Source organism: Trematomus bernacchii, unplaced genomic scaffold, assembly GCF_902827165.1.
Source record: "Trematomus bernacchii unplaced genomic scaffold, fTreBer1.1, whole genome shotgun sequence".
Classification (NCBI taxonomy): domain Eukaryota; kingdom Metazoa; phylum Chordata; class Actinopteri; order Perciformes; family Nototheniidae; genus Trematomus; species Trematomus bernacchii.
The window spans coordinates 6,208,629-6,235,851 of NW_022987608.1; the positions used below are offsets into that span (position 1 = coordinate 6,208,629).

Below are 27,223 nucleotides of genomic sequence, written 5' to 3' on the forward strand. Positions count from 1 at the left end.
TCCCAACTCATTTCCCGTCAGTCCCCCTGGACTCCCACTCTCTCTGTCACACACACTCCCTCTCCACCTGCCCCAGGGTCGTACCTGTTCCATTGTTGGAGGGCGACTGCTGTTTCCGGGGAGGCTGTGGTGGAGAGTCTTCCAGCCTGAGAGAGGAAGAGAGGAGGAAAGATTAGTCGAGTGTTAGTTTCACTTCTCTATTGTCAGAGCTGCAGGCCCACTGGAGGATGTCTCAAGCAGTTTGAGTGGGGAGTTGCTGCATCGGATAAATCCACGACTCTGGAAGAGATTGACACATATGGGGATAGAGGCAGAATGAGGAGAAACATTTTCAGTCTCTCTTTTTGGGCTAAAAGTGAAAAAAAGCACCTAAACTGAGAGTAAGAAAGCATTAACATTTTAAAGAGTGTCTCTTTCAGTTTTACTGCTACAGATATATTGTTGTTGCAGAAGAAATAAAAACATTAAAAACATTCCAAGAGCTTATTGACTTTAGCAAGCTTGTTGATGTTTTATCTTTTAATGGTTTAATGGTAGTGATATGTCATGCTAATGGGCAATAAATGCTCGCTCGAAAAATAAAAACGTTGTTGTTGTTCTCTCTAGTAAGATAAGGCATTTTTTGAGAATTATTGATTAAAATATTACATTTTTTAAATGTTTCCTATGGAGTTTATTTATACTGTAAATGCAACATCACTGTGAAAATTATTAACAAGGGAATTTATTCCAAGAAAAAAATATATTTTTAGATTATCTTCATATATTGAATAGTACTTTCACAATGACCAAAATAAATTCTGAAATAAACTATATATAAATGCAGAGAGTGTACTACTGACCAGTTTTCTACAAAAAAATAGAAAACTAAATTACTTCCATATCCATTTTTCCCTCATTTGGATTAAAAGAAATATCAGAGAAAGTTGCTAATGTATCCCATATGTGTGCCTGAGAAGATGCAGTGAAGATTGTTTACAGACAACACCATAGGCAGGATATCCCTGTAGTCTAGTGTTTGTTATGTAGGTCATTCATCTCAGGTGCCTTGCTCAATAACACATGGATAGGAGCCAGAGAAACTGGATCCTGCTGACAAAGAGTTAACTGGAGAAACTCCCATGTCATGGTGCGTTAGTTTACCTCCAACAGGATTCTTAACACTCAGGCACTCATGATGTTTCTGTGCTGATAATCACTTGGAGAGCACCAGTGGAATTTCCCATTGGCAGGCACAGAAGCATCATCTGATCCCACACGCAGAGCCGTACACACACACACTCACACTGGGTTTAAGGTTGGCTCACTGGTTGCCAAGAAGCTCAGGCTTTTCCTGACGCAGGCATAGCAACAGCGTCACAGTGTGAACATAGAGACACACACACCAACGCATGACTCCTTTTTGTTTTTTCTTCTTGTCCAAACACACATACCTCCTTGAGGAATTCCCCACAGACCGAGCTGATGGGACTGACACACACGTGCCATCCCACTTGACCTGTGGTAAACTGTGTCGAAAGTATGGCAAAGTGCTGTTTCCCCATTTCTCATGACTCCCTCACGATTACTGTACGTCCACACGGCAGCGTCGCGTTGAAGCTTGCCGGTGGGCGTGTCTGGCGTGCGACCAAAACCAATCACATTAATCTCCCGCCCCGGACACACAAGCACACGTTTTGATTGGCTAGAGCTTGTACTGGCGTATGATTTGATTGGCTGGTGCTTCCGTTGACGCTTAAAAAGTTGAACTTTTCTCAACTTTCGAAGCAAGCAACGGAGGTAAAGTGCGACGGAACCACAATGCAGTTCGGCAAAGCGTGACTTCACCCCATTCAAAGCAAATGGGAACCGTCTCCGTTGAAGCACGCGACGCTGCGGTTACTTCCCCGTGCTCAGCTTCTGTCGCCCATGTGACTGTGTGGCTGTCTGGGTTTGTCTCACCTGGTCTTCAGCACCTCGTTCATCTTCTGCTCCAGGTCTATCCTCTTGCTCCGCTCTCTGTCCAGCTCCTGCCGCAGAGAGTCCACATTGGTCTCTTCCCGCAGCTTCCTCAGCTCCTCCTCTGGAAAACACAAACCACTGGAGATCAGTATGACACTTTGTTTCTTAGATGAAAACCGTGCAACCGCGAAAACTCCACACACACATTCAGGGTCATGAAAGGAGGTCATTCAAACTTTATCTAGAGCAGTTCTGATAAACTACCAACAGACAATCTAATTTATGATAAAATATAATACAAATATGGGAAAAACTGCTGTTTTAAAGTGGTATTAATGAATGAATCTACTTGTGTCTTCATCTCTCCCTTAATTGATCTCCTTCACCTTAATGTCCACCCCACTCTTCCTCCGTGTCTGTCAGCTCCGAGCGTTAAGTGGTTTCAGGTTTCAGGGCTCTCTAAGCCGGGGGTGCAACATCAGCGGTGTTTCCTCTCAGTGTATTGTCCTCGACTAAAGGGACACATGAATATTGGAGGAGACGATGCCATAAAAGTGTGTACACGACGTGCAGAGGCACAAATGAATGAATACCCGCATACATTTGTGTAGCCACAGAGTGAGGCGCAGAAAAAGTGAAAGCAAAGATTAAACCCTTGTCAAAACCCAACAGAATGACATGTGTCACATCTGCTGAGGCACCACTTGCTGATTTATGGTACATTTTGCCCCATGAAAAAACTCCTGAAAACAGAGCAGTACCACTAAACAGATCAATATCCCTCCTACCTTAAACATAACAACCATCCTTTGAAGGGGGAATAATAAAAGCAGGGTTTTGCACAACCAGCAAACAAAAGTGTTTTTCACTTTGTCCCCCCCACTTCAACAAGGGACCATTTCATGACAGAGAGAGTAGGGGCTTCATATTACAAGAACGTAGTTGCCAGTTACTCATCACCTAATCTCATATCTCACTCCTCATTATCTCCTCCCATTAATGCTAATAAAACATTAATAGCCAGCACCTCCTGCAGCCAAAGCACTGACATGCTGCGCTCTTAATGAGAGAACACATAGTGGACTCCAATATACAGTAATCCACTTGCATAATCCGATTATGCATTTGTGCTTTGGTAAGAGCTGTGATGCACATTTTGGAAACTTTTCTGCATTGAAGAGGGAAACCATAAAAATAAAGTATGACTGTTATTTCATCGATGTAATATGATTCTTCTCTCCCTCCCCGCTCCACAGGCTCGGTGTGTCTGCCTCCCTATCTGCTAACGTATGAATGTGTTTATGGTATTTATATAAACAAGTCTGCATAGAGTGGGTGCAGCGTAAGAGTTGGCGAGAGGTAGGCCAAAGGTTGCTAAGAGGCTTAGCGTTGGTTAGGCTGCCCTGAGCCAAAGCAAACTGTAAACCTATTACACGAATGAGTAGCAGCAGCAATGCACCTTGGGTAGTGTAGGCAAAACTAGAACGGTGGTTTTTAACTCTGTTCTGATCATAACGCTTAACAGCAAAGGCACTTTTCAATATGACTTAACAGACAAAGATACTTAAAAACGAATTCATATGTTGAGCTTTCCCTTAAACAAAGTATTGTGACAAAACTATATTACTTCTTAGCATAAAAGTAATAAGAACACAGTATGTCACTACTTTGATGGTTTTAGCACAACAAATGCAACGGCACTAACAATAGTTTGGATTATTTCAAGCAAATGTACTTGAATGCATCTTGCTGTTCAGCCGCAGTTAAAGGAAATGGAATGAAATGAATATGTAATGTAATCACATGGTTTACAGGAAACCAGATTTGATATGGAGGGTGTATGATTTCTCAGAAAAGTGAAAGTAGAATAGTCAGTTCAGATGATATACTATCTGTTAAATTAAGTACAACCACAATATCCTTAACACTTTGAGAATGTATAGTATTTCTCTGTCATGTGTCCATACCTTAAAGCGCCTGATCTTGTTCACCTTTTACCCTCTTTCACTTTAACACACTGTCACTCCCTTCCCCTCCATTTCCTGCCCCCATACTGTATGCAACTCCTTCCCTTTACATTGTGCAGTTGTTTCTATGAATACAAATCTCTACAGCTCCTTAACCCTTTGTCCACCTGTTTCCTCTCCCTAGTTTCCTTCCTTCCACACTGATCGATTCCTTCCCAACACCAGGAAAAAGAGATGCCTCATACCGAGAGTCCATTCTACTGTGTGAGATGTGGGGCCGCAAGTGTGATCCAGCACAGCATGGCACAATATGCTATGTGTGTCAGACACAGAAGGATAGAGTACAATCGTTCCTGTTCCACAGAGGCCATCTACATCAGATAGCGTATTAATAATGCTGTCAACACGCCCGTTCTGCTTCTAAAATTGGATTGCCATCATCTATATATAAATCTTTATCCTGGGTTACCATATTACAGGGTGTCTTTAGCCATTATTAAGGCTAGTAACTAGGCCATTTGTCAGTAACACAGACACAGGATTAGCTAAATGCCATGCCAGGAGAGGTTGCTTTTAATAGCGCTGACCTTCTCCATCATGCAGGCTTTCCATCAAACTGTGATCTTTGAGAAGAAAATGATAAAAACACATACATTTGATAAGAGAGATTATTATCTGCAAGGAAAGGTCGGAAAGCAACCGAAGCAGGAGCTGATTATCGGGGTATTGTATTCTGAAAGGTGAGGTTTTAGATCTAATATTAAATTGCAATGGGTTAAAGTTACATTTGTCTGAATAAATATAGACAAAATTGAATAATAAAACGTATTGAGCCTGCGCATGACAATTTTACTACAAGTAGAAGTTGATACAGTCAACTGGTAAACCTTTTGTGCAAAAATGGTACTTAGATTATTTAAATGTTTGCTACTAAAATCAGAAAAAAACAGATCAAAGGATTAGGAAATATTGGCTTTGGTGCGCCTGATGTGGTAGAAGCATGCAGCAAACGAGTGTCATATTAGGAACTTCCTTCATAACATGGCATGACAATGTAAAATCAACGCAAAATAAAGGAAGTAAATTGGGATCAAATTAAAGTACCAACATTACATGTTTTTATAAAAAAAATGTCTCTTCAAATAAAGTCCTTAAATTCCTCAAAGCACTTTGCACTGGTCATAACATTGAGCTGAGAGAACTGCAGTTTCTATGGTCATGATTCACCACTGACGTCGAGTTGCTATTTTTAGTTGGACAGAGAGATGGGTAAACCCATGGCTGAGGTTGATCATATTTGTGTTGACAAATATTATTCCCAGTAGGATAGATGTTCTCTGGAAAATGGAGACTAAAAGTGACGGAGGTTTATGAGTTGACATACGTTTATGTTGAATGATTATTCAATGAAGATGATCAAATACCTTGGTTTCCCTTGGGTTAATCAAACAACAAAGTCTACTGTACCGCCTCTGTATACACTGTAGCATACAGCAAGGTGGTTGCAAAACAGGGTTGGCTAATCTAAATATGCTTTACCATCTTATTTATGTTTACAGTCAAATGTAGTTAGGTCGAACCTGATCATACATTCCTGATTTTGAAGCTGGAAGCAGGGAACTTACTGAGGTTGAGGTTACTTTTGTGGCTTTTGATCTTTTCCACAGCTCCACTGTAAAGCAGCTCAAAGCTGTCAAAGGTGAAGTCATCCAAACACATGCGTCTCTGCAGTCGGCCAGTCCCGGGGACACTCGGGCAGGAACGGGACGGCAGAGTGGCCGCCTTTCTTTCTTGAAATTGAGCCATTGCTACAGGGTCCGGCTGGTTCAGCACTCTCTGTCAGAAAGTGACCTCGAACCTCTCCAAACTGGGCCACTTAGGTTGGCTCCATGGTTGTATGTCCCATCCAGAGACAAAGCAGAGGGCAAAGACAGTTCCTCAGTGCTGATTGGTCACCGGCAACAAAAAGAGACTGTTCTGAAAGAGTGATGGTCAGTGATCGGAGCAGGTCTCAGTGCGTTGGGCACTCTGTAAAAAGAGAAGGAGGGCAGCCGAGGTGGGGAGAGGTGGGGCTCTGCTGGGAGGCCGGTGCACTAAGAGGGCCTGGAATCTGAGATTTCAGAGCACCCCGGAGCTGTCAGACACACACGCATTATGCATGTTCATGTGTCAGTACGGGTTTATTCGAGTGGTGGTGTACATTTTTGTGTTTTGGTTTGTGCATATTTGTGTGCAGGAGCGTGAGTGTGCATGGACGCCTGAGTGCACGTGAGTACTGTACAAGCGCGAGCAAAGCAAATCGCTCTCCATGTAAGCAGGCAAAGTTTTTAAGACCTCAGAGGAAAAGTACTGTGTGAGTTGTTCAATCCAGGCCAAAGACAATGGCTCCTTTCATTGAGTTAAGGTGGGGGCACGGGGGGATCAGAGAAAGAGAGACAGAGTGTGAGGGGGGGAATCGGCTGCGTCACATCGGACTCTCATTGTTCCCATTCTATACAGTGTTTGCCACAACGCTGGTTGACTTGAGCAGAAGAAAAAAAGTTGAGCCTTGTGGCCTCCAACTGATCTGCAGATGTTAACGCAGCTTCCAACACAAGAACAAGATCGAAAAGAAGAAAGGTGGTAAAAAGAATGGTATAAACCTAGACCTGTCGAGTGGAGTGAAAGGCCAAAATGCAATAGGCAATAAGGATACATGATTTGTGTTAGCCCTAATTTTAACTGTATAATACAGAAAATAACATCATATTTTTATTTGAGACATGTTTTAGTTGTACTTTTGCCTTAGAAATTAAACCTGCAGTATTTACATTGTTACTCTACCTATTTGTCTATAAAGTGAAGATTTGTTTACCTACTTTTGATACATGCTCTGATAGAATAACTGTATGCTGTTGAAAAAACCGTAAAGTAAAAAAAAAAGAGAGAACAGAAAGTAAACCAGTTGCCTGCACGTGTCAATTTCACAACATTTAGGTACTCCAAAAGTGTTTAAACTAACAACAGATTATAATTTATTCAATTTCTTGCATTAGTTGGATTTCACAATTATTATAGTGTGGGAGGGAACAGTGAACATTTATTCTATGTCGTCATCTTTTGTCTTGAATATTTTTGAATGACCTTTCGTCTCTCCTCTAGAACCTTATGTTGACCTCATGGCAAAATCTCACCGTCACGTCACCACAACACAACACTCTCGTTGCTGTGCGTGTTTGTGTGCAGGCTTAACAATTGACGTGGGAGAGCGATATGTAATAAATAATGGAGATAAACAATGTTCTATAATCCAATTCAGTCCGCAGAGAATACAGCATCTGGTTGTTTGGAGGACAGTGATGAGATAATAACTTTCATTACATCATCGGTATCGGGTCAAGACTGCAGTCTCCTCTCAGCACTGGGATGAGCATGTTTTCATGGAAACGGCAAGGGAACAAATGACAGCATATCATATCCACAGTTTAACTCTGCACATTTACAAGGAGATATTAAAAGCATGACACTCTTTGTAATAAATCCACATTAAACTACAGATTTTATCTAGTAATATTATGGCTGGGCGATCAAATATCAAGGAAAATCACTTAATAAAACTGCTAAATCAGTCTGGAAAATGACATAACTTTACTGTAATCCCAGCTTTAAAACCAGGAAAGAAAACACTTATGACGAGATCTAGAATCCAAGCCGATACCTCTGTAATCACAGTATCGAATTAAAATCAATATATTGTGAAGCCCTGATTGAAATGTACAGGTTTAATGTCATTCATGAAAGCAGTACACTAGAACAAATTCAGTCTGCCGTGGGGATGCCAAAAAGACTTTACACACCTGTTGCATTCTCACACATTCAGCTAAACTCACGAGGGTACAGCTCAATTAAAATGTAACAACTGGGACCAAGACTGAAGTACAGTACGAAAAAACTAATGTTGACCTCAAGGTTACATTACAGATCCACTTAACATACCTCTTCATGAACCTAAACATCCCAATTACAGAGACAACTGCTTCTGAGCTGTCAAGAACAGTTCTGCCTCCAAGGCTTCATTTTCTATTAGCTCACCTATAACAGAAAAGACTCTCTCCTCTGCAGGCGCTGAGCAAGATGTGCTCATTATCATGCAGCATGTCCTGTAGCTGTCTTAGAAGGAGAATGAATCATCATCAGTGTAGTAGTAATCAGTGATGAGCTTCTAAGGCCTGCAAAATACTCAATCACTTGCATGGTTTTTCCAAGAATACAAAATGAAGACCTTTCAATTACCATGTTTCTGCTGTGTACCAACTGTCCAGATACTCAGGGCATAATATGCTAATCAACTAGTGGAATTAGTTCCTTTTTCAACAAGTTTGCTTGCTTTGATTTGTTTCCAAAGGCAAAATACAGAACTATACTACACCAATCTGTTTTTACCTAAGCACAGTTATTAGATGTGTCTCTCACAATTTCAGCCCATTTTTTAGGTTAAGTATATGCCTTCATAACTGGAAAGGAAAATGGCTAAAACTACAAAAGATGTAAGATTTTAGCTATATATTTCAAGAATATTGAATATAGATATTGTTAATTGTCAACTGTTAAGAATAAGAGCCAATACTATAATTCAACAAACCCACATTACATATTACAATCACGTCTGTCCTCGATAAATACATTCTTAGTCGACTAACAGTCATACAATTTTGGGGACTAATCAATTCATCTGTTTAACTGAGTTTCGAAGCAAAGAATCTCCAAACCTTGAGTATAACAAAATATGCACTCATAGATTTCTTGTCAATAAGTCATTCAGTGTGAAAACATTTATGAAATCAAAAAACTAAGACCAAAAGGAACAATGAGTATTCTAAAAAGGGGGATGCCTGGTAGCAAAATTAATTCATGTCTAAATAATGTTGACCTTTTTGTCTAGTAACGTGAGCCGTATTTACTGTCAGATTTTAAAATTTGAGTTCTAATTAAGTGGACCTGGATTAAGTTTGTGTGCGTGTTTGTTGAACTAAAGTTTCCAAGGTCTAATTTAATCAACTTCCAAGCTAAATTATAAAGCTACAGTTTCTTCAACAACACATTTCTAAAGCAACAACGACAGTGACAGCTTGCTTTTTAGAGAGGCAGTTAATTCCAGGAGTTGCACTGCCCTTCGCACCCACAAAGGTATTTTCAGTTTTTCTGGCTAATTGCTGTTTTTCAGAAACAACATTTTGAAATGTCAAAGCAGGAAAAGCACAGGTGTGAATAACACAATTAATGATGGCTGAAGTCCATATAGCAGTATCAGTTTGAGGGAGCAGGTATGCTGGCTCCCTCTCATGGCTCGACAGTTGAAGAGCCAGATTGTTAGTGTTATCAGAAACACCTTTGCTTGTCCTGCTTTGAAAAGACAAAATGTGAAATGAGCTATGCAGGGAATAATGTGACATTTCTAAACTCAAGTACGTAAAAACATCGATGGCCGTGTACACTGTCCCGCCCTATTAAGTGCAACAAGAGAGGGAAAGAGCTGTCAATCAATTACTGCAGGCAAACATACTGTGTGGGTGAACTATGGGAGTTATAGCTATGGAATATATATATATAGCAATTATGATTAAGAATTGTCAGTAAGTAATAAGACATGTTGTCTTTTTGATATACGCAACAGCAATTACTTGGTATATTAGATTCTTTTTCAAGGACGGTGATTACCCTTTAGTATTGTAAAGAACACATTGTATATATGCAGGGAGAGTCCCTGACTGATTCCATTAGCTTATTGTTGTGCTGCTGCATTGTGCGTGTGCGTGTGTGCGTCTGTGTGTGTGCGTGTGTGTGTGTGTGCATGTGCGTCCCTCTGCACAAGTAAGTAGGGCAGCAGCTAGGACACTGTATTGATCAGCAAGTCACTGTAGTGCACAAAGCCTGTACCCCCGCAGTGACCTTCAATGCACGACCTCAAACAGGATATTTTCTCTCTCTACACACACACAGCCTCACCCACATCTAGTTTTTTTTCAAATGTTATGGAACTAGTAGCAGTAAAACCAATAAACCCAGTAACAGGAGGATCTATTTATACCAGCGCACAAATGTGAAACAATAAAGGGGCCCTACTATGCTCATTTCCAGATACAGATTTGTATTTTGTGTCTCCACTGGGACATGTTACATGCTTTAATGTTCAAAAAGCTCTTTATTTTTCTCATACTGCCTGTGCTGCAGCACCTCTTTTCACCCTCTGTCTGAAACCAGAGCCCAGTCTGCACTGATTGGTTAGCTGGCCGGCCCTGTAGTGATTGGTCAACTACTTAGAGATGTCCCGCCCTTTAGCCTATGTACAATGTGTTGGAGCGCTATCCAAAAGAAGCATGAGTGTGACGTAGAGAAACTCCCTCTGGAGGAAACTTTGGGATGTTAGCCTTTGCAGATCATTTACATGCACAAAAACCTATTTAACATAAACAGGAGTCAGAAAGCGCCCCTTTCAAAGACGACAAACACATTGACACTTTAGCCTGCCAAGTCCAGGAATGACTAACAGAAAAAAATGTCAAGATTTACTTAATTGTCATTTTTAGTATTCACAGGGCAAGCGCACAGCAATACTACATTACACCGCATACTACTCCCAAGTGTGAAGAGCATGGTTGAAAATAATAGTTAAATTAAGTTAAATCAGAATCATGTCCAGTTAATATGTGCTTCCGAGTCATTATGTTTTTTTTAGCTTGCTAATATCAGTACAGACAGAAAAAAACAGGGCTTTCGTAATGTAAAAACAGGGATTGAAACGGCACAACGAACAAAAAGGCAAAGAAAAAGTAGGCTTAGAGAGAGAAAAGCAAAGAGGTAAGAGTAAAAGGTAATGATAAAAAATAAGAATAAACAAGAGAGAACTGAGAACAAATAAAAGGCACTTTATAGTTACATGAGCTGATTTCTACTGCTCTGTTATTTTATCACCAGTAGGAGGGTCGCTTCAGCACCGTCACCCATGGGACACATCCTAGTTGATAATATATTTTTGCATCCATTACTGCAACCATAAAACTACCATAGGTTTATCGCTCGAGGAAACTGTGTCCTCAGAGTGCTTATCGTTAATCTTGGTATGCAGTCTTTGAGGGAAAAACAACAATTCCCACAGAAACACATCATATATTCCCACATTGGTCATAACAGACACACACACACAGACCAGGAGGGAGTATTATGGAAAAACACCTGAATAATTTACATCTCCAGTGTGTTGTGTCTTCTCTGGCTGCTGTTAATAAATCTTCAACATCACAGTGTTTGCCTGAAAAGAAAATGAACTGGCCATTTTGAAATGTGTGAAACTGGCTCTACTAGTCTCGAAATGTCTTACTTCCTTAAATCAAGACTGAACACTTTTTCCTTCTATTAAATCAAATAACTAGTCATGTCTTACACTGCACATAATCTGACAAGAGTGTATGTTTTTATAATCCATAAATTGATGTAACAATTTTAATCCTGTTTGGCCTTACAGTACTTGCCTACGGATTTGCTAAATTGCAAGTAGTGGCTAATACAGTACTTAGAGATAGTAAAAGGTTAGCTAGCAAGAGAAAATCCTTTGACAACTGACTAATTTATATTGTCATCTTGCCCCACCATAGCCGACATGTAATTATCATATACAAGCAAGGCCATTACCATAACATGACAGCCATTAAGGGCCCTATAACACAGAAAGACTGAATCTAACGCTAGGTTAGGCTTAAATCGTTTTAATGTTATGTAAAAACCATAGATTGTATATAAAAACATGGTGGTATTAGCATGTATTTTAGCTTGCGAAACATTTACGTGACCATTGTTATTACTGCTGTTAATCCAGAGAACCATATTAAAGAAAGTTAATCAGGAGCCGCAGCTCTTTCCAAGTCTGTGGATAATCCTGCACATGTAACCTCAACAATGCCTCTGAAAAACACACACTGTGGTGGTGCATTTCCAAATGTCACACTTTAATGCTTAGCACCACAAAAAGAAAACAATCTAATAGTTGTATTGAATTCAGGTCTCAGTGGAGAGATCACAAAACATTGGCAAGTCAAACCAAAAATATCTCCATAGCTAGGAATCAATAAGGGTGTGGGAAGTCTTTTTGAGTGAACCACTTTCTTTACTGAAGCTTACCCACACAAGACAGACTTAAGAGACTTCGATTGGTCAAGGTAGAATGAGGTGAATTATATACATTTATCAAATTATTGAGAGCCTACTGCTGGCCCTTTAAACTAATCTGATTAGTCTGTTGTGGAGTGTGGGAGCGTACATACAAACAGAGGGAGAGTGAGAGGACTGGAATATAGGAGGACCAGGAAGGTAGAGAAAGCCCTAATACAGCATATGTGGCTGTGTCGATGTGATCCCGTCCGGAAACATAGTTACAAATTAACCAATTTAGTGTGCTAAGAATAGCGCTGGTCAATCACAAGAACTGCCAAGGGAAATGGCATGGGTCATTGTATCAAAGTACACACACACCATTGGGTAATGGAAACTCGTGCCTCCTGTGAAGGCAGGAGACAATATATTTAAGGAGTGTGTTTGTTTTAGCATACAGCGTGGGCCCCGGCTTTATTTAAAGCAGCGGAGAGGAAAGGGGCGAGAGAGAAAGGGAAAAAGAAAATACGCCTACGCTCAGATCACTCTGAGATCTAAGCAGACAAAATAACCATTTGATGAAAAAGCACAAACCAACACACACTTCAAGGTTTGGTGCGAGTCTTATTTACTTTGCTCCTTTTTCCAAAACAATACAGAGGAATCAAACTGTTGCTTTAAATGAAATAAACCCTTGTAAGAGTTAAAAAAGTTGAACTCATTCATATTTTAGCTGCTAAGCTGATGGTCACATCTAGACTGAAACTTGAAAGCAAGTTTGGCTTTTCAATCATGACATTGTCTTCCATATAGACTGCGAGAGATTGAGCTGTAAATAAAGAATTCCAACGGGAGGTCTTTATATTCTCTAGCTTGTTTTGTCTAACTAACGTTCCAAAACATATGAAAATATTAAATCTACACTGAAAAAAAACCCACACAAATACTGTATAGCCATTTCATGTTCTTATGTTTTGAGTTAGTTTGTATGTAGTAAAAACATTTTGTGTCAGCTGCAAAATAAGCAGGTTCGACTCCTGAGCACGCCAAACCTTTCAGGCAATATCATCTCGTCTATCTCCCCCTTTCAACTCTGCATCTCAAATAAAGGCACTCTCTGGCCAGCATTTCTTACTGCTGCAGCCTCACATCGAATGCTTTACAAAACATGGGGGTAGCTTTTATTGTGAAGCAAACAAAGGAAACACACTGTTTTTGCCATAGTGGTTAGTGTAACAGGAGTCGTGATCATTCATCGAAAACACGTCTACAGAGAGCACTGGTCACTTCCAGTTTTTTTTCGTTGAATGGAACAAGAGCAAGCCATTGCTAGCTGTCAGATGCAGAGCAACAGGCGGCACACCTACTGCGCTGTGTGTGATGATGTGTGGAAAAATACTTGTAGCGTGTGTACAGCATGAAATCAGATCGCACTTGGTCATGGCATGGTGGAAAAAAGCCAATTATTGACTGACTAATAAAACAATGTGAGTTCAGCTGTGTTGTTAACAGACACAGCAGTTGTTCCTGTGTTGTATAGCTGACAGAGTAGCAAGGATTATTTGCTGCCCCTAGAATTATAACTTTAAGTCATTGCATTTCTAAATCTGAAGTCAATATGCAAACCCTATCTGGTATTCTCAGAGTAATGTGTTGTTGTTTTTCATACATTACCTCTTGTATGCTCTAGAAAAGCATTATACAACACGTAAACCCATATATCTTGCTACAAGGACTCTTTTGTTTCACCCTGCTAATCCCATTAGCTCTAGCTAACGACAAACTGTATATAAACTAGTCTTTATTCATCGGTTCCCAACAAGTAACTGAAAATATGATGAATACACATGTAGTTCTTTCTACAGCACACACAATAGTGCACGTTTAAATAGATTGCAAAGGAAAATAGTAGAAACAGTGCAGGGCAGAGACTCCATTAGGTGCAAATGGATTGTAACGCTTCAGTGTTCCCAGCAGTACGATTACACCGGCCGGACAAGAGGCATGAGAGAAATGGATAACCGGAGAGTGAGAGAGGAGGACGGGTACAACACAGGGAATAAATACACAAAGCTCCTGTGGTAAAGTTGGAAGGGGGGAAAAACAACAACATTACCCAGAGGTACTACTACCCTTTTCCAATCAACAACAAAAAAGCAGTGTATGAACGATCCTCCCCTTCAGAGTCCCTGTGCAGAAGGCCAAGCGGCTGCCATCTTAGGCAGAGTAAGAACATTTGTACGACCGAAACGGCTGTTTCAGCAGGTGGACTGTGTATGTGAAAGCATGGGGGGTTACCAGAGTTCCAAAAAAGTCTCAGAGAGAAAGCAAAAGCATGTGAAAGAAGAGAAGGGTATAGATGAGAAAATAAAAAAACAAGCAATGGTGGGGCAGAATCTGGGGGGGGGAAAGGTAGAGAGAGCTTTAGAGGATTTATTTTAAGAAAGAGATGAGGAGAAATGAAAGGGCAAACAGTAAAAAAAAAAGTCCATGAAGGATGAGCTAATTTAGCCAGCATCCTGACAGTTTTACAATGAATTCAGCCCGTTATGAGAGGACGTAGCCTGAGGTATTATGCTTTTCACTTTCTCTTCCTGTCTCTCTCTCTCGAATAGACATACATAGTCGAGAGGGAGGGGGGAGGAGGGGAATTCACAGTCCATACACCACGGGACTGTCAACGTGCTGCTACAGGACAACTAGTACCTCTCATGGGATACCAGGTTGGACACACTGGTAGATGCGTAGGAGTTGGTGGACTCCCCATGACTTCTATTTTGTGGGACTTTAGTATACAATATAAACATTGTATCCATAACAGCAAAGTTACTAGTCCTAGGTCTCCATAAAACTACCCTTGATGAGATCCTTTTAGGTTGGTCAAAGTCTCACTATGGGATGCAGCTACACCATATCGACAGTGACAGCCCCTTATTACATTTCAATAATTACTCTTCTTTTAGCTTTTGGTCTCCACTAACCTGTTGAGCAATTAAGGACATTAAATGAATAAACAACGTTTTTCTAGGGTCATTTAGGATGCACTGCTTGCTTCATGAATGGCTGGGTTGCATACAGTAAGCAAAACAGGATATAACTGTTGTTACTGTACATTTGAAATATCGGTAAAGTCAAAAAGTTATCTACAAAACATTCAGAACATTACTATAGCAGCAAATAACTATTTTCCATGTAACAATATAGTGGAATAATGGTATTCTGATCGTTGTGGATGCATAACGCCCACACTCCAGTTTCCCCTTAGGTTACCATAGTTAGCTCTGTCGCAATGCTATTAGTGTTAGCACTGTTAGCTGCTGACTGCTGAGGTGGAATCAATCCCTCAATCAAAGATATTTTCTGAATTTGGTAATTGTGGGGGAAACTTCTGAAGCAATTGGAGTCAGGACTCAGAGAGACACGAGGAGAGCTGGAGCTTTGATGGCAAACACTGACGGTTTATTTGGAGCTTCGGCCAGAGAATTCACAAAACAAGTCAAAGAGTCAGAGGTTCTGACTTCACGGTAGAGTTGCCACGTCAATTCTGAAGAACTCTACCCCAGACCCATGTATTTAGCTAGTTCAGAGAGAATAATCAACATTGTGCATAACAAGATAGAATCATAACACCTCTATCAGCTGACGCCAACAGGCAGGAGCAGGGAGCCAAAACACTGAGAGCACAGCAGCCAAGGTTACAGGTGCGTGTGCTCAGTCAGGACAGTTTAACCTGATACACTGGGTCAAGGTTATGGGCCTTGGAAAATATTTGCCCAACAGTAATATACTTTTGTAACTACTAAGAGATGTTGTTACTGGCTGCTACATAGACAACTGTATTTGTTTACTTACTGAGATAATGCTGCTACTTACTTTTCTACCTTGGTTGTGTACTTATTTGTTTTTTAATGAGCTTGTCTCTTTATTTTATGTTAATCTACATATTTCAGTTTGCCGTTTATCTGCAGTGTCCCCTGTAAATATCCCTGTCGTCAGATTAATATAGGATTTTTCTGAATGAGCCCCTTTAATTCCATTTCACTTCATGTGCCGATTTATATTTCAACATCATTTGAGAGAAGTTTTGCCATAACAGAGAGCAGTTAATTGAGCTATCCCAAATTTGTAATATAAGACAGGATGAAATTCCTGTATGAAATGCAGTATAATTTAAATAGAAAATAGCAGTGGAATTAAATAATGCCAACGGATACATTTGGGTATTATTATAGCTTTAAATTTGACTAGACTAGAGCAACACATTTCCTTAAGTAAAAAGCATAACAATGGTGTTTTATGTTGGTCTGCTACAGCCCAGTTGCAGACAGAAGCCGAAAGCTATGCACAACCTCCTGCGAGACTGTGAAACCACAAAGCAGACACAAGATGCTCGTAGCTTAAAAGCTGATGCACACAATAACAACTGTAAGAGAAACATTACACTCATTCGCCATTATCCAAATCAACCTACCATAAAAGTGCTTTGAACTTCCCTAGAGACAAGAGCTAGATCTCATTAGAAGCTGTAAGTTGATCCCTCTCAAAAGAAACACAACTAAGAGCATGTTTATTGTTACAATAAATAGCTGAGACATCAGTAAGCCAGCGTGGCGTGATGAGGAGAGATTTTCATTTCAGCAACAGCCGACTTTAACAAGAGCCTCTCATCAAACAGAGGCTTCCTGCTGCAGTCACCATTTGGTATGCATTTAGAAAGTGTCGGAAAGGCGCTATAGATAAGAGATCATAGAAACAGGCTGTATCTCCACATCACAAAGTCACTATCTCTAGACTTATGCTGCAGACAACCTCACCTCACAAACTGTACAACCACAGTCTTAACGACACAAGTACAGGACTTTTCTCTGGGAACTGGCAAGGGGGATTCTGGGTAATGAGGGGAATCTCTAACTGAAAATAGATGACAAAGCATTCTGCGGGAAATTAAAACCAGTAAACACTACCAATAGAAACAGAGCAACACAATTGTTATTGGCATAACACGTACCCAACGCAATACTCTTAGACTGTTCATTTGCTTTGAGTGCGTGCACGTGTGCGTATACTTACGTAGGAAATGTTTCTCGAGTAAGGCAATTTCCAGGTGACCTTTGACTTCGTTGAGTCGGTCTGACTCCGACCTCTGGAAGTCCTGGATGGCCGCAGCCATGGTGGGAGACCCCGAACCAGCCTGTGTACACACATACACACACACACACACGCACAGGTGTACATACAGGGGACGGACCACACACGCACACAAACATTTGCATCCACAAACAAGAAAAACAAAAAAAGATTTGGTTTTAGAATTACTTCATAACAACAGAACACAAGCAGGGGAATCCCATATGATCTAACGCACACACACACTCACACACATATGGAATAGCATGGCACCATGACTCACACTGACGCGTCCTATCCCGGTCTGAGTCCAGCTGTAGCGAGCTAGGAGGCGAAAAATAGAGGAGAATCCCTTCCTCCGACTACGGCAACACTGATGACTCACACACCCTTATGACTCAGGGCTTTAAACCCCTAACACACACAACTAGCAACACAACATGTGTGTAGGTGTATCGAGTGAATGAGGGAGAGGTGACGACTTTGTCAGAGAGGAGAGGAATGTGGGACAGAGTGTGAGGAGGGAGAGGAAAGGAAAGAGCGAGAGGAGGGGAGAGACGGCTAGCTGCTAGCGGATGATGAGCACTGCAGGTTGAGAATTTGCTGCTCGACTACAGCAAGGGTCCTTTAAAAGACTAACACACACACACACACAGGCTGCAGCAGCTTCTCCCCGACAGCATGGGTTTGTGTGTCCCTGCGTAGACACACCACCGCAATGTCTTTGGCGGATGTGCTCTCCGCAAAGAGGCAGCGCGGGAGTGCCAGGGAGGGAGAAAAGAGCGATAGCACAAAACTGACATTGACCTGAAAAATGTGCTTTGGGGGCGAGCCAAAACGCCTAACAAGATCTGCGGGTGGGGAGACATGGAGACAAGGATGGAGAGTTTCCCTGAATAAAGATGCACTTCAAAGAAGACAAATAAATGCCTCTTTTGGGAGTGTGTCACGGAGAGGAAAAAGGATGCTGAGTGAAGGATTGAGACGGGAAGAGAAAAGAGGGTGTGTGAATTAAATGTCAGGAGCAGGCGGCGGGAGTGTAAAGAAGTTTTGCTGCATTACGATGATCAGCCACAGCTCTGTGGTTGGTTGCCAGAATGCAAATCAATAAGGACAGGACGTTCAAGTTCATGTTATTTAATGAGGTAGTCAAATCTCAGTCAGTACCTCCTGTAATCAAAAGTAGGTCAAGCACTGACGTCACAGAGGACGATAATCGGCTGATTAATTATCGTATTCCCCCCTCTGCCTCCTCCAATCTCACCGTGTCCTCCAGTATCTTTACCATGACTTTGTATTCTACGATTGACAGCGTTAAAGCATCAAAACTTGTAATTTATGCTATTTAACTTTGCTTCAGTCCACTCCCACGCTTTTGATTATGTAGCTGTTAGTTCTGCTCAAGGTGGACGTAAGGTCACTGAGCAAAACTGATTATAAATGTAAGACTTATCCCTTTGGTCTGGTGTAGAATACTAATTTTCTACATTGCATTAGGAAATCTAAATTGCAAATAAGTCTCAATCAACACCTCTGGTTATCTTTCTGTCATTTCTACGACAACAAAGTCAGTATATCGCCCACGACAAAAGAAACAAGCAAAGGAAAAGATATGCGAGTAAAGTACATACTGTATGTAAGGGATAACCTACAGCTAGGCAGTCATGTGGTCGGGGGTCCTGGTCACCCTTTTGTGGTAGTATTCGCAAAGAATGACTGGCTAGCTCCACATTATCCCACTAACTACATGTCTACTTAGTAAATGAATCAACGTTTCCCACAAATTAATCGTTTTGAACATAATTGTATTGATTTCAAAATGATAGCATTACTTCTTCAAAGACATTTTTTTCCTGTTTAGCAACGGCTGTGACCGCAGCGACAGAAACATCACTTTTAAAATGATGGCAGGACTTATTGAACTGTCCGAGTCTGGTCACCATTTGTTCCTCTTGTTTATAGACTTCCACTGACTGATATCCCGATCCTCCTCAGTCATCTTTTTTATCCTCAATCCATTCTTCTTCTTCTTCTTCTTCTCTGTCCTCGGCCTCTAGAAGCACACTGTTTGTGGGGTTTCCCCAGTGCAGACCTGACACAGAAATGTCTGGTTGATCCTAGAGAAAGATGAGCTCGAGGGATCTCACATACTTTCTCCTTTGTTGGGAAAAGGCGTGTGCTTGCTGAGCCTGAAACTTTCTCATGAGGCTCGATGTATCTCACAGCGGGAAGGGCAGTAGAGAAGGTGTGATTTCAACACTTTGTTTTCCTTGTAAAAACACAAAACCACAGGATCCCTTCTCCATTTTTGCCAAATTGTTGCTTTAGCAGGCTGGTGGAAGTTGTTAAATCAACCAAGAATTAACAAAGATATCGGGCTGTCACAGAAAATGCAAGTCAGACCACATATATGTACCAATACAAGTAAAATAATATGATGGAATCTAGTGTTTATTGCCTGTCTCTATGCTACATAACAGTTGAATTGAGATAAATATACAAGAGAATCTTTTAGAGATACTGACAAATCTTCTGCTGATGCAATGAAATTCTGACAGTGTGGTTTTAGTTTTCTTGACATATTATTTCATCTTAACTGCCTGTTCTACTTTCACTTTTCTGAGAAACCATACATCTTCCTCGCCAACAAAACTGATTTCCTGTAAACACTGAAGTTGTCTGACTTTTTTTTGTGTCCACACTATCGACCTCAGGTATGTTGCAGATAGTAAACCAGCGGGGCAAACCAGCTACATTTGTACATTCAAATATTATCACTTTTAAAATAGTAGATAAATAGAAAACCAAAACACAAAGAATCACCACCAGGGAGTTTTGCAGCAGTCTTCATGGTAAAGACAATCACAATCATCCGGCATCAGCTGCAAGGCTGCAATCCACAGCTCTGTATTGCAAGCTGGGAGAAAATCTATGTGGTTGATCTATTTCTTAAGTACGCTGTGGTGGATACATGCAAACCCCATAAGAAACAACAAGCGGTTTAACTTTAGATTGCTACAAAATTGAGATAAATCTATCCAGAACTGCCGATTGTTAAAGGATTTTTGTTTTTTTGCCATTATAGAGTTGTTCCTTGGCCCTGACTATGAAACTGATAAGAGAATTAGTCTTAAATTCTGCGGATACGATGACAGGCTCGAGCATTAATGACCCACTGAGAGCACTGACTTCTGCACCGAGCTGCAAATTAAAGGGCGGTTCAGCACTGATGGTTGGCTAAGTTGCATCGTAATGTTCGTTTTAAATAAATGATATTGTAGCTTTGTGGGAGTTTGAATTAAAATAATAAAATGTATCCATTCAACTAGAAATAATCTAGAAATACATTTATATCTATGTTGCTCATTATTCATTGTACAACCACAGTAATTGAGTTTATGATATTTCTATATCCCACCAACGTTAGAGTTTATTCCTACGTTATTATTGAGCATTGTCCTAACCTGCACATTACCTGTCTGCATGTACTATAGATAATGGGGGAGATGATACTAAGTACCACAAATGCAGGGAGGCAGCCACCTGATGGAGCAGCAGAGGCCAGTGAGGTTGCATGCAGTTGTCTGTGCAACGACTAAACACCATCTGCCCGGTGACATTCAGCCTATTCAGTACGGACGTCACAGGCTAGTTTGTCAAAAGGTCCCAGTGCATGCAGCACAAGGGCACACTCTGTCTCCCTGTTACCGTATGAGGTAATGAAGGTGACGTTCAGAGGCAGGTTATTTTAATCTGGTGCCGCCGGATTGTGTCTGGGACTTCTGAAAGGCAGGGAATATGAGAGTTCAGCCAACAGAGAGGCAGCTTTTCTATATTAAATGCAACAGAATGCTGTGTGAGGGAGAGACTGCATGCCTCAATTGTGTGTGGCGTGGGTTTCCCAGCAGGGATGGGTGCTAGCTTGGTCTATTTTGAGGCGACAAAGTGTGAGTCATCAGCACCGTGATGTAGGTGATGTCATTCCAGTGGGATGGTTTTAACGCAGGTGAAAACATACAGACTACACACATACACCTGTCTGTGCATGACCGAAGGCACAAGTCTATGCATGCATGTAGAATGTGTAGAATATGCAAAAATGGCCAGCTAGATCACTGACTTACACTCAACAGCAACAGATGTTTATTTGATGACTTGCAAAGAAAGAAAGTGAAAGAAGGCAGAGATCGGTATTGTCTTCATTCAGGAAATGATATAATTATCTGGTCTAATCTGTGTTTCCATTCTGAGTTATCTTCCCATCACTCCATGTGCATGATGGTGGCGACATTACGGCTGTTTTACAGAGCCACAAAGATAAGACAGAGTAAAATATTTCATGAAAATATGAACAGTACCATGCGTGGGAAGTAGAGATTTCAAGAAAACATGATCTGATTTTCATGTCGAGGCTGGTGAGTTTGTCCTTTCTCATCATTTCCAGTTCATCTTGTCCGTCTCCTCCCCTCTAGACTCCTCAGATGCCAATCTTCAGAGGCTCGATCACGGCCTTCTAGCCTCCTTTATCACTTTTTAATCTTTGCTCTGCTTTTATTTTCACTCCCTTCCCTGTATCCAATGTGTTCATCTCACCACAGCTTTCACCATTTCTGCTCTAGTCTGCTGTTTATTGCCATCTCTATTCCATGTCTCCATGTCTCTGTATTGCTTTCATCTCCTCCATATATCTTTATAATGACAACCCTTCCTTGCATCACTTCCTCCCTACCAAGTAACAACTAAGTGGGTTTGAATAAAATAACCAAGTTTCCTAAAAATGCATTAAGCTAGCTTAGGATCCTCCAACAACAGAAAGTTTGAAAAAGCAGCCACTGCATATTCCATCGCTGTTTTTTTGTTGTTTTCTGGAAATGATGCTGGAGTCACACTGAGGGCAGAGCATTCTTTTCAAACAGAATAATTCATGGGTAGATTTGAAAAGAAACGCTGCCTGTCAAGGTTAAATGTGTAATGAAGACAAAAGAGAGATAACCCTTTACTCAAAAGGGACAGTCAAAGATATCAAGCGAAAGAGGAGAGAAAGAGGGAACTAAGGGTGAAATTCATGAAAAAAAAAGAGATCATAATCCCGCTTTTCCAAGACCTGCAAATGACCCTGATACACACACACACACACACACACACACGTTCACATATGTACATGCGTGTTGAGCACTCACAGGGTCTCGCAGGATCTCCTCCGTCTCTCGCAGAGATGGTCTGGGCTTCAGCTGCACTTCGTCGCTACATTCGTTGTCGGAGGCGGGCGGCGACTCGGCCAGATCCGGGAAGTCTTCTCTCGTCCTGGGGCCTCTGAAGCGGATCTTGTCCAGGCGCTTTAGCATGGTCAACACCGCGCACCTGGGCTTTACCTTAACATGGCGGACGGCAACCCTGAGGGGACACAAAACACAGGGGACTGTCGTTAGTATGACTGTGTGGTAAAATGATTGAAGTGGTTACCATTCACAATACCTAGCACACGATGAACTGAATACCAATCATGTTTAAAAAAAATGTGGCTACCAAAATTAAATGAACATGATCGACTGTGCATTACATGTTTTGTCTAAAAATTCAACGATTTATCAAGATTGATCAAAATTGTTGTGATTATCATTTTTGACATAATCGTGAAATGCACATTTGATGAAGGTGACATAATATGGAAATTACCATAGAGCATTCAAATGTCACCAGAATTTTTTCTGAAAAACAGTGATGGACCAACCGATCCAACAACCCAAAGGTAAAAATAAACTTAAATAACTGTCATCATGTTTATTCGATGCTCAGTTTAAACACTTAATTCCACCTCTTCAAACGATTCGCTTTAGACAGTGACTTCCACAAAACAAACTGTGACTTCATGAAACAGCGACCTCTGATGAGGTCAAAGTTTATTGAGCACTGTAAACTCCCTACTCAGTCCAATCTTCCACCCAATCCATCAATTTTAATCCAGCTTTTTCCCCTCTGCAAACCTTCTTCAAGGTAACATATGACATAACCTCTGAAGCCATTGAAGCGCTAACCTTGTCAGTGATTGTGCTTTCCCCTTTGGCCTACACAGGAAGAAGGAACCAGTAACCCTGTTAGAGAAATGAGGACCACATCCTTTCACTCCTGTGGCAAACAGTTGACAGCAGCACATCACATCACCTCTTGTATTGATTTCATTTCCATAGCAGGAGCGGTGGCAGTGGATGTGCGAGGTGGTAAAAGGCTTAGAGCTTGTGTTTTGGTATCAAGCGCTAAGCTAATGGTGACAGATATAGCAGGGGTGCTGTTTTCTGTCATCCCGTATCACAGGAGTTAAGCTACTGAATTGTTTGCAACATATAGACGGCATTAGGAGTAGTTCTCACTGATAGAAAAAATGTACAAATAGGATTGATGACCTCTTTAATGCTCATTAAAGTCAGTATGAACCAGTACAAATTTGCGATAAGCATCCATATAGGAGCCATTTTTAGACCAGAACAGGTGCCAAAGTGTTACAGCATCTGCAAGGAAACAATTCCACTAGATCACAAATGTCGTATTGGCCTATTAAACTCTGAATGCACCCAAAATTGTTGCCTAATAGCCAACAACCCCATTAAAGCTTTCTTTAATAAGAAATGCTGACTGAATGAAACAACAGTGAGATTCCCCTGGGCCTGTAGTACTACTATACAAGGAGGCTATAGCATAAATATGGCCGACCGCAGTATGTCACCACATTGTCAAAACAATCCGTCTGCCTTTTCAGAAGCTAAGCTACACAATGTGCAGTCAACGTGAACGTGTTGATTTTTGACTGCTGTGATTTGTCATTTGGGAAAGGATTAAGGGTCGCTCTCTTCTTGATTTAATCCCTCCGAGATTACTTAATCTGCTTGACTGGTTGTCAAACTACAAAGATGGATATTGTCTGAGATCTTTTCTCTGATTGATTGAAACATAAGGGAGGCATCACACCAGTCACTTTCATCTCATATGAACACAAAGGGTACATCCCAAAGCCCGTTTAAAAATCAACCCTTGCCCCCTCGATTCTTTAAGGATATAAATTCAGTCCCCAATCAGGAAGGACGATGCGTAACTTCCTAGTGACGTTTTACTACAGTTGGTTATGTATCTGCCTGTATAAAAAAAAAAGGCTTGTTTGACTGCACACTAACATGATAATTGTCCAAAAATCTTAGAACAGTCCTAAAAAAAGCTTAATCTCTCCATCTCCAATGATCTTGGGATCAGGCTACTAAATAATTGTAACACTTTATTCTGATGATTTCCTGGATTATTAGATGATGCATTTACAAGCAGAGAAAGAATACACAAGAGTTAAATTCAACATTGAGTTTTTGCCATGAGGGTCCATAATGAAATTATTTTTAATTTATAGATTTTAAAAAGTTCGTTACTCGCAATATGGTGCAATATCCAAATCGCAGTGAGCAATATTTGAAAAAAGCAGAATATGTACAAATATTATTTGAATATGGTGCTGTAGAGAAGTCCTGGCCTACATACGCTATTCTACAAACTAAATAAAAAACCTGTGTTTGGCACAGTTCATCATTTATATTATATTTCTTAATGATAATGTGAATAATGTTTCAAAAGTGGAGGGACTGAGACGAGAAAAAGAGAGACCACATTTTATTTCCACATGTTGATAACCCGCCCACATGGGAACACATAAGTGGAGATTGCAGAGGTGATTTGTGGGTTGACCTTTCCTCCCTGAGGGCTGAGTGGAAACATGGTGAGTGGCAGCTTCGATAAACACTCCCCTTCTCTTGTCAAGACACCTGTCATAATGAAATCTGTTCTCACAACAAGCACCTGAACCAGACTTGCTGCTGCAGCTCAGTGAGCAACAAGCCACCCGCAGTTATCCAGCAGAAAAATCTACCCAGAACAATAGCGACTAATGAAAGCATCAGAAACACATTTACCGATCGGAAAAACGTCGAACACTTTGACATTTTCATTCAGAGTTCGATTAATAACTGCAATAAACAAATCACGCTCTATTCAGTCCGAAAGAAAGCTGTAATATTTATGAACCACAGTCATAATTCATATGAACTAAGCTGCTAAAAGGCCATTACATGCCAACCCTCGCCTCCTTTCATTTCATTTTCAGTGTTCTCTAGGCTACCTTTCTTATATATATTATTTTTTTTAAGGTTTTCTTTTTCCAGTCCATACACAACATTTTCAAAAGGAAAATGAAAGGATGAAAAAGAGAGAGGAGGAGGAGGAGAAAGGGGGGGGGGTGCATCTCAAGGTCTGATCACTATGTGAATGATGCGCTAGGGAATACACACAAAGCGTCCTCATATGCTCGGTTATGTACAAAACACAAGGACACCTCCATCCACAGTGATCATAAACCATTGCTAACACACTGTCACTGGTGCCATAATAAGACACAACAACCGAGAGGCATAAAACAAAATAAAAAACATAGCTACACACACGCAGAGATGGTGTTTATTACTGCGTACATTAGCTAAGGGTGAGTATCTTCATAATCCCGGTGTGTGTTAGCTGTAGAATATAGACGGCTTCTGGGAGTGCTTGCGTATGCTTTTGTCCGTCTGAGTAATCTTCTACTAATGACCCGTAGTAGCTCGAGGTTACTCTTGGTCACACTCAGAGCCATCAGCCAATCACAGTCACTCATGGATATCAGGCTTTAGGATGCCCTCTGCTCTACATAGCTGTCGTTTCGACTAATTCATCTAGTAATTACTGCTTTAGCGAGTGATTAATCCTTCGGTCAATCAGCAAATAGATTCACCCACCAACAGCCCAAAATTCTAAGATAGTTAGTTTACCATAACAAAAAGACAAGAGTATTCACATTTTAGAAACTGGAACCAGGATATTTTCAAATATGCTTTAAAATCTTTAGTCTTTTTGACTATTTATGTTAGCTTTAGGTCATATAATCTGTCAAATGTATTCTTATTTTAGCCGAGCAGCCTTATGTTTCACTACACTATCGCAAGTATGTTTGGATATGAACCATAAAACAGAAATGCATATTTATGAGTGCTATAACATGCATCACATTCTTTTATGCAATAGCAACAGGTCATGGCTACTTTCATCTGACATCAATTTGTTTTGTACACTGTATGATAGGCCAGTAATCTTCTCAGCTGTTCACAAATACACTCATCTTACTTAGATAGCCATACACGACCCGCCCCCTGGCTATCTGCATCTATAAGAGCATACTGGTGTGGTATAGCCACATGAGTAGATCTTTTATAGCTGTCGCCTATCAAGCATGCATGAAAGAGTGGGGGGGGGGGGGGGGTGGAATCACTTAAACAACCACATACTGTTGAGCACAATACAGGCTGGAGCACTCGCACAAGTAGGCCACTTACTGTCTGTTCTGGGACATTAGGGGCAGTCAGGTTTTGTTTTCCAACAAGAGAAAGTTTGACAGTAAGTTCTTGTTAGCTGGAAATGCTACAGAGAAGTGTTTCTGTTTTGGTGGCTGAGCTGCATAAAACCATGTAAGGCCATCCTGTCATCATCAATGCTGCTTGGTTTCTGCAATAAGGCTCAGTACGGCAAAAGGCTCACCTGTAATCTCAATTTCAACACTTTTCACGAGCCATAAAATGGTACATGGATGACATACTTCTGTAGGCTGACACGGAAGTTAGCATCCAAAGGTCTACCTCGACAAATAGTCAATGGGGTTTTCCATTGGATTTTGTATTAAAGCAAAAACAGCCAATCACAGTCACTCATGGATACCAAAAAGAAAGGTTCGGAGGCAAGCAAACCTTTATGATTATTTTACGTTTTGTTAAGCAGGAGTAACTCAACATATTAACACCATTTGTTTAGTACAATGCTAACTCTTTTCAGGGTTTTAGGACTCAGTCCGAGTCCTGCACAACTTTTTTAAGACAAAGAGGAATCAGCTTTATTTTACATGTCGATGTCCCATTTTAACCAGAATAACCCAAGTTCTAGCTTCAGCATATGTGTAGCTCACATTCATAAGGGAAACATCGATATTTTTCTAATCAGCCTACAGGCAA

The 27,223-nt window shown here is 40.8% G+C and overlaps 1 protein-coding gene across 1 annotated transcript in view; it reads right to left on the minus strand.

Annotated features, from left to right (window-relative positions):
* The window catches only part of gramd4a (GRAM domain containing 4a), a 43,618-nt gene that overhangs the window by 13,896 nt on the left and 2,499 nt on the right, over positions 1–27,223 (minus strand). The window contains exons 2-5 of the mRNA XM_034131377.1: positions 22,340–22,553; positions 17,103–17,223; positions 1,942–2,062; positions 85–146 (exon numbers count right to left, since the gene is read on the minus strand). Coding sequence (XP_033987268.1) covers positions 85–146; positions 1,942–2,062; positions 17,103–17,223; positions 22,340–22,553 — 518 coding nt within the window. The remainder of the gene's footprint in view (positions 1–84; positions 147–1,941; positions 2,063–17,102; positions 17,224–22,339; positions 22,554–27,223) is intronic.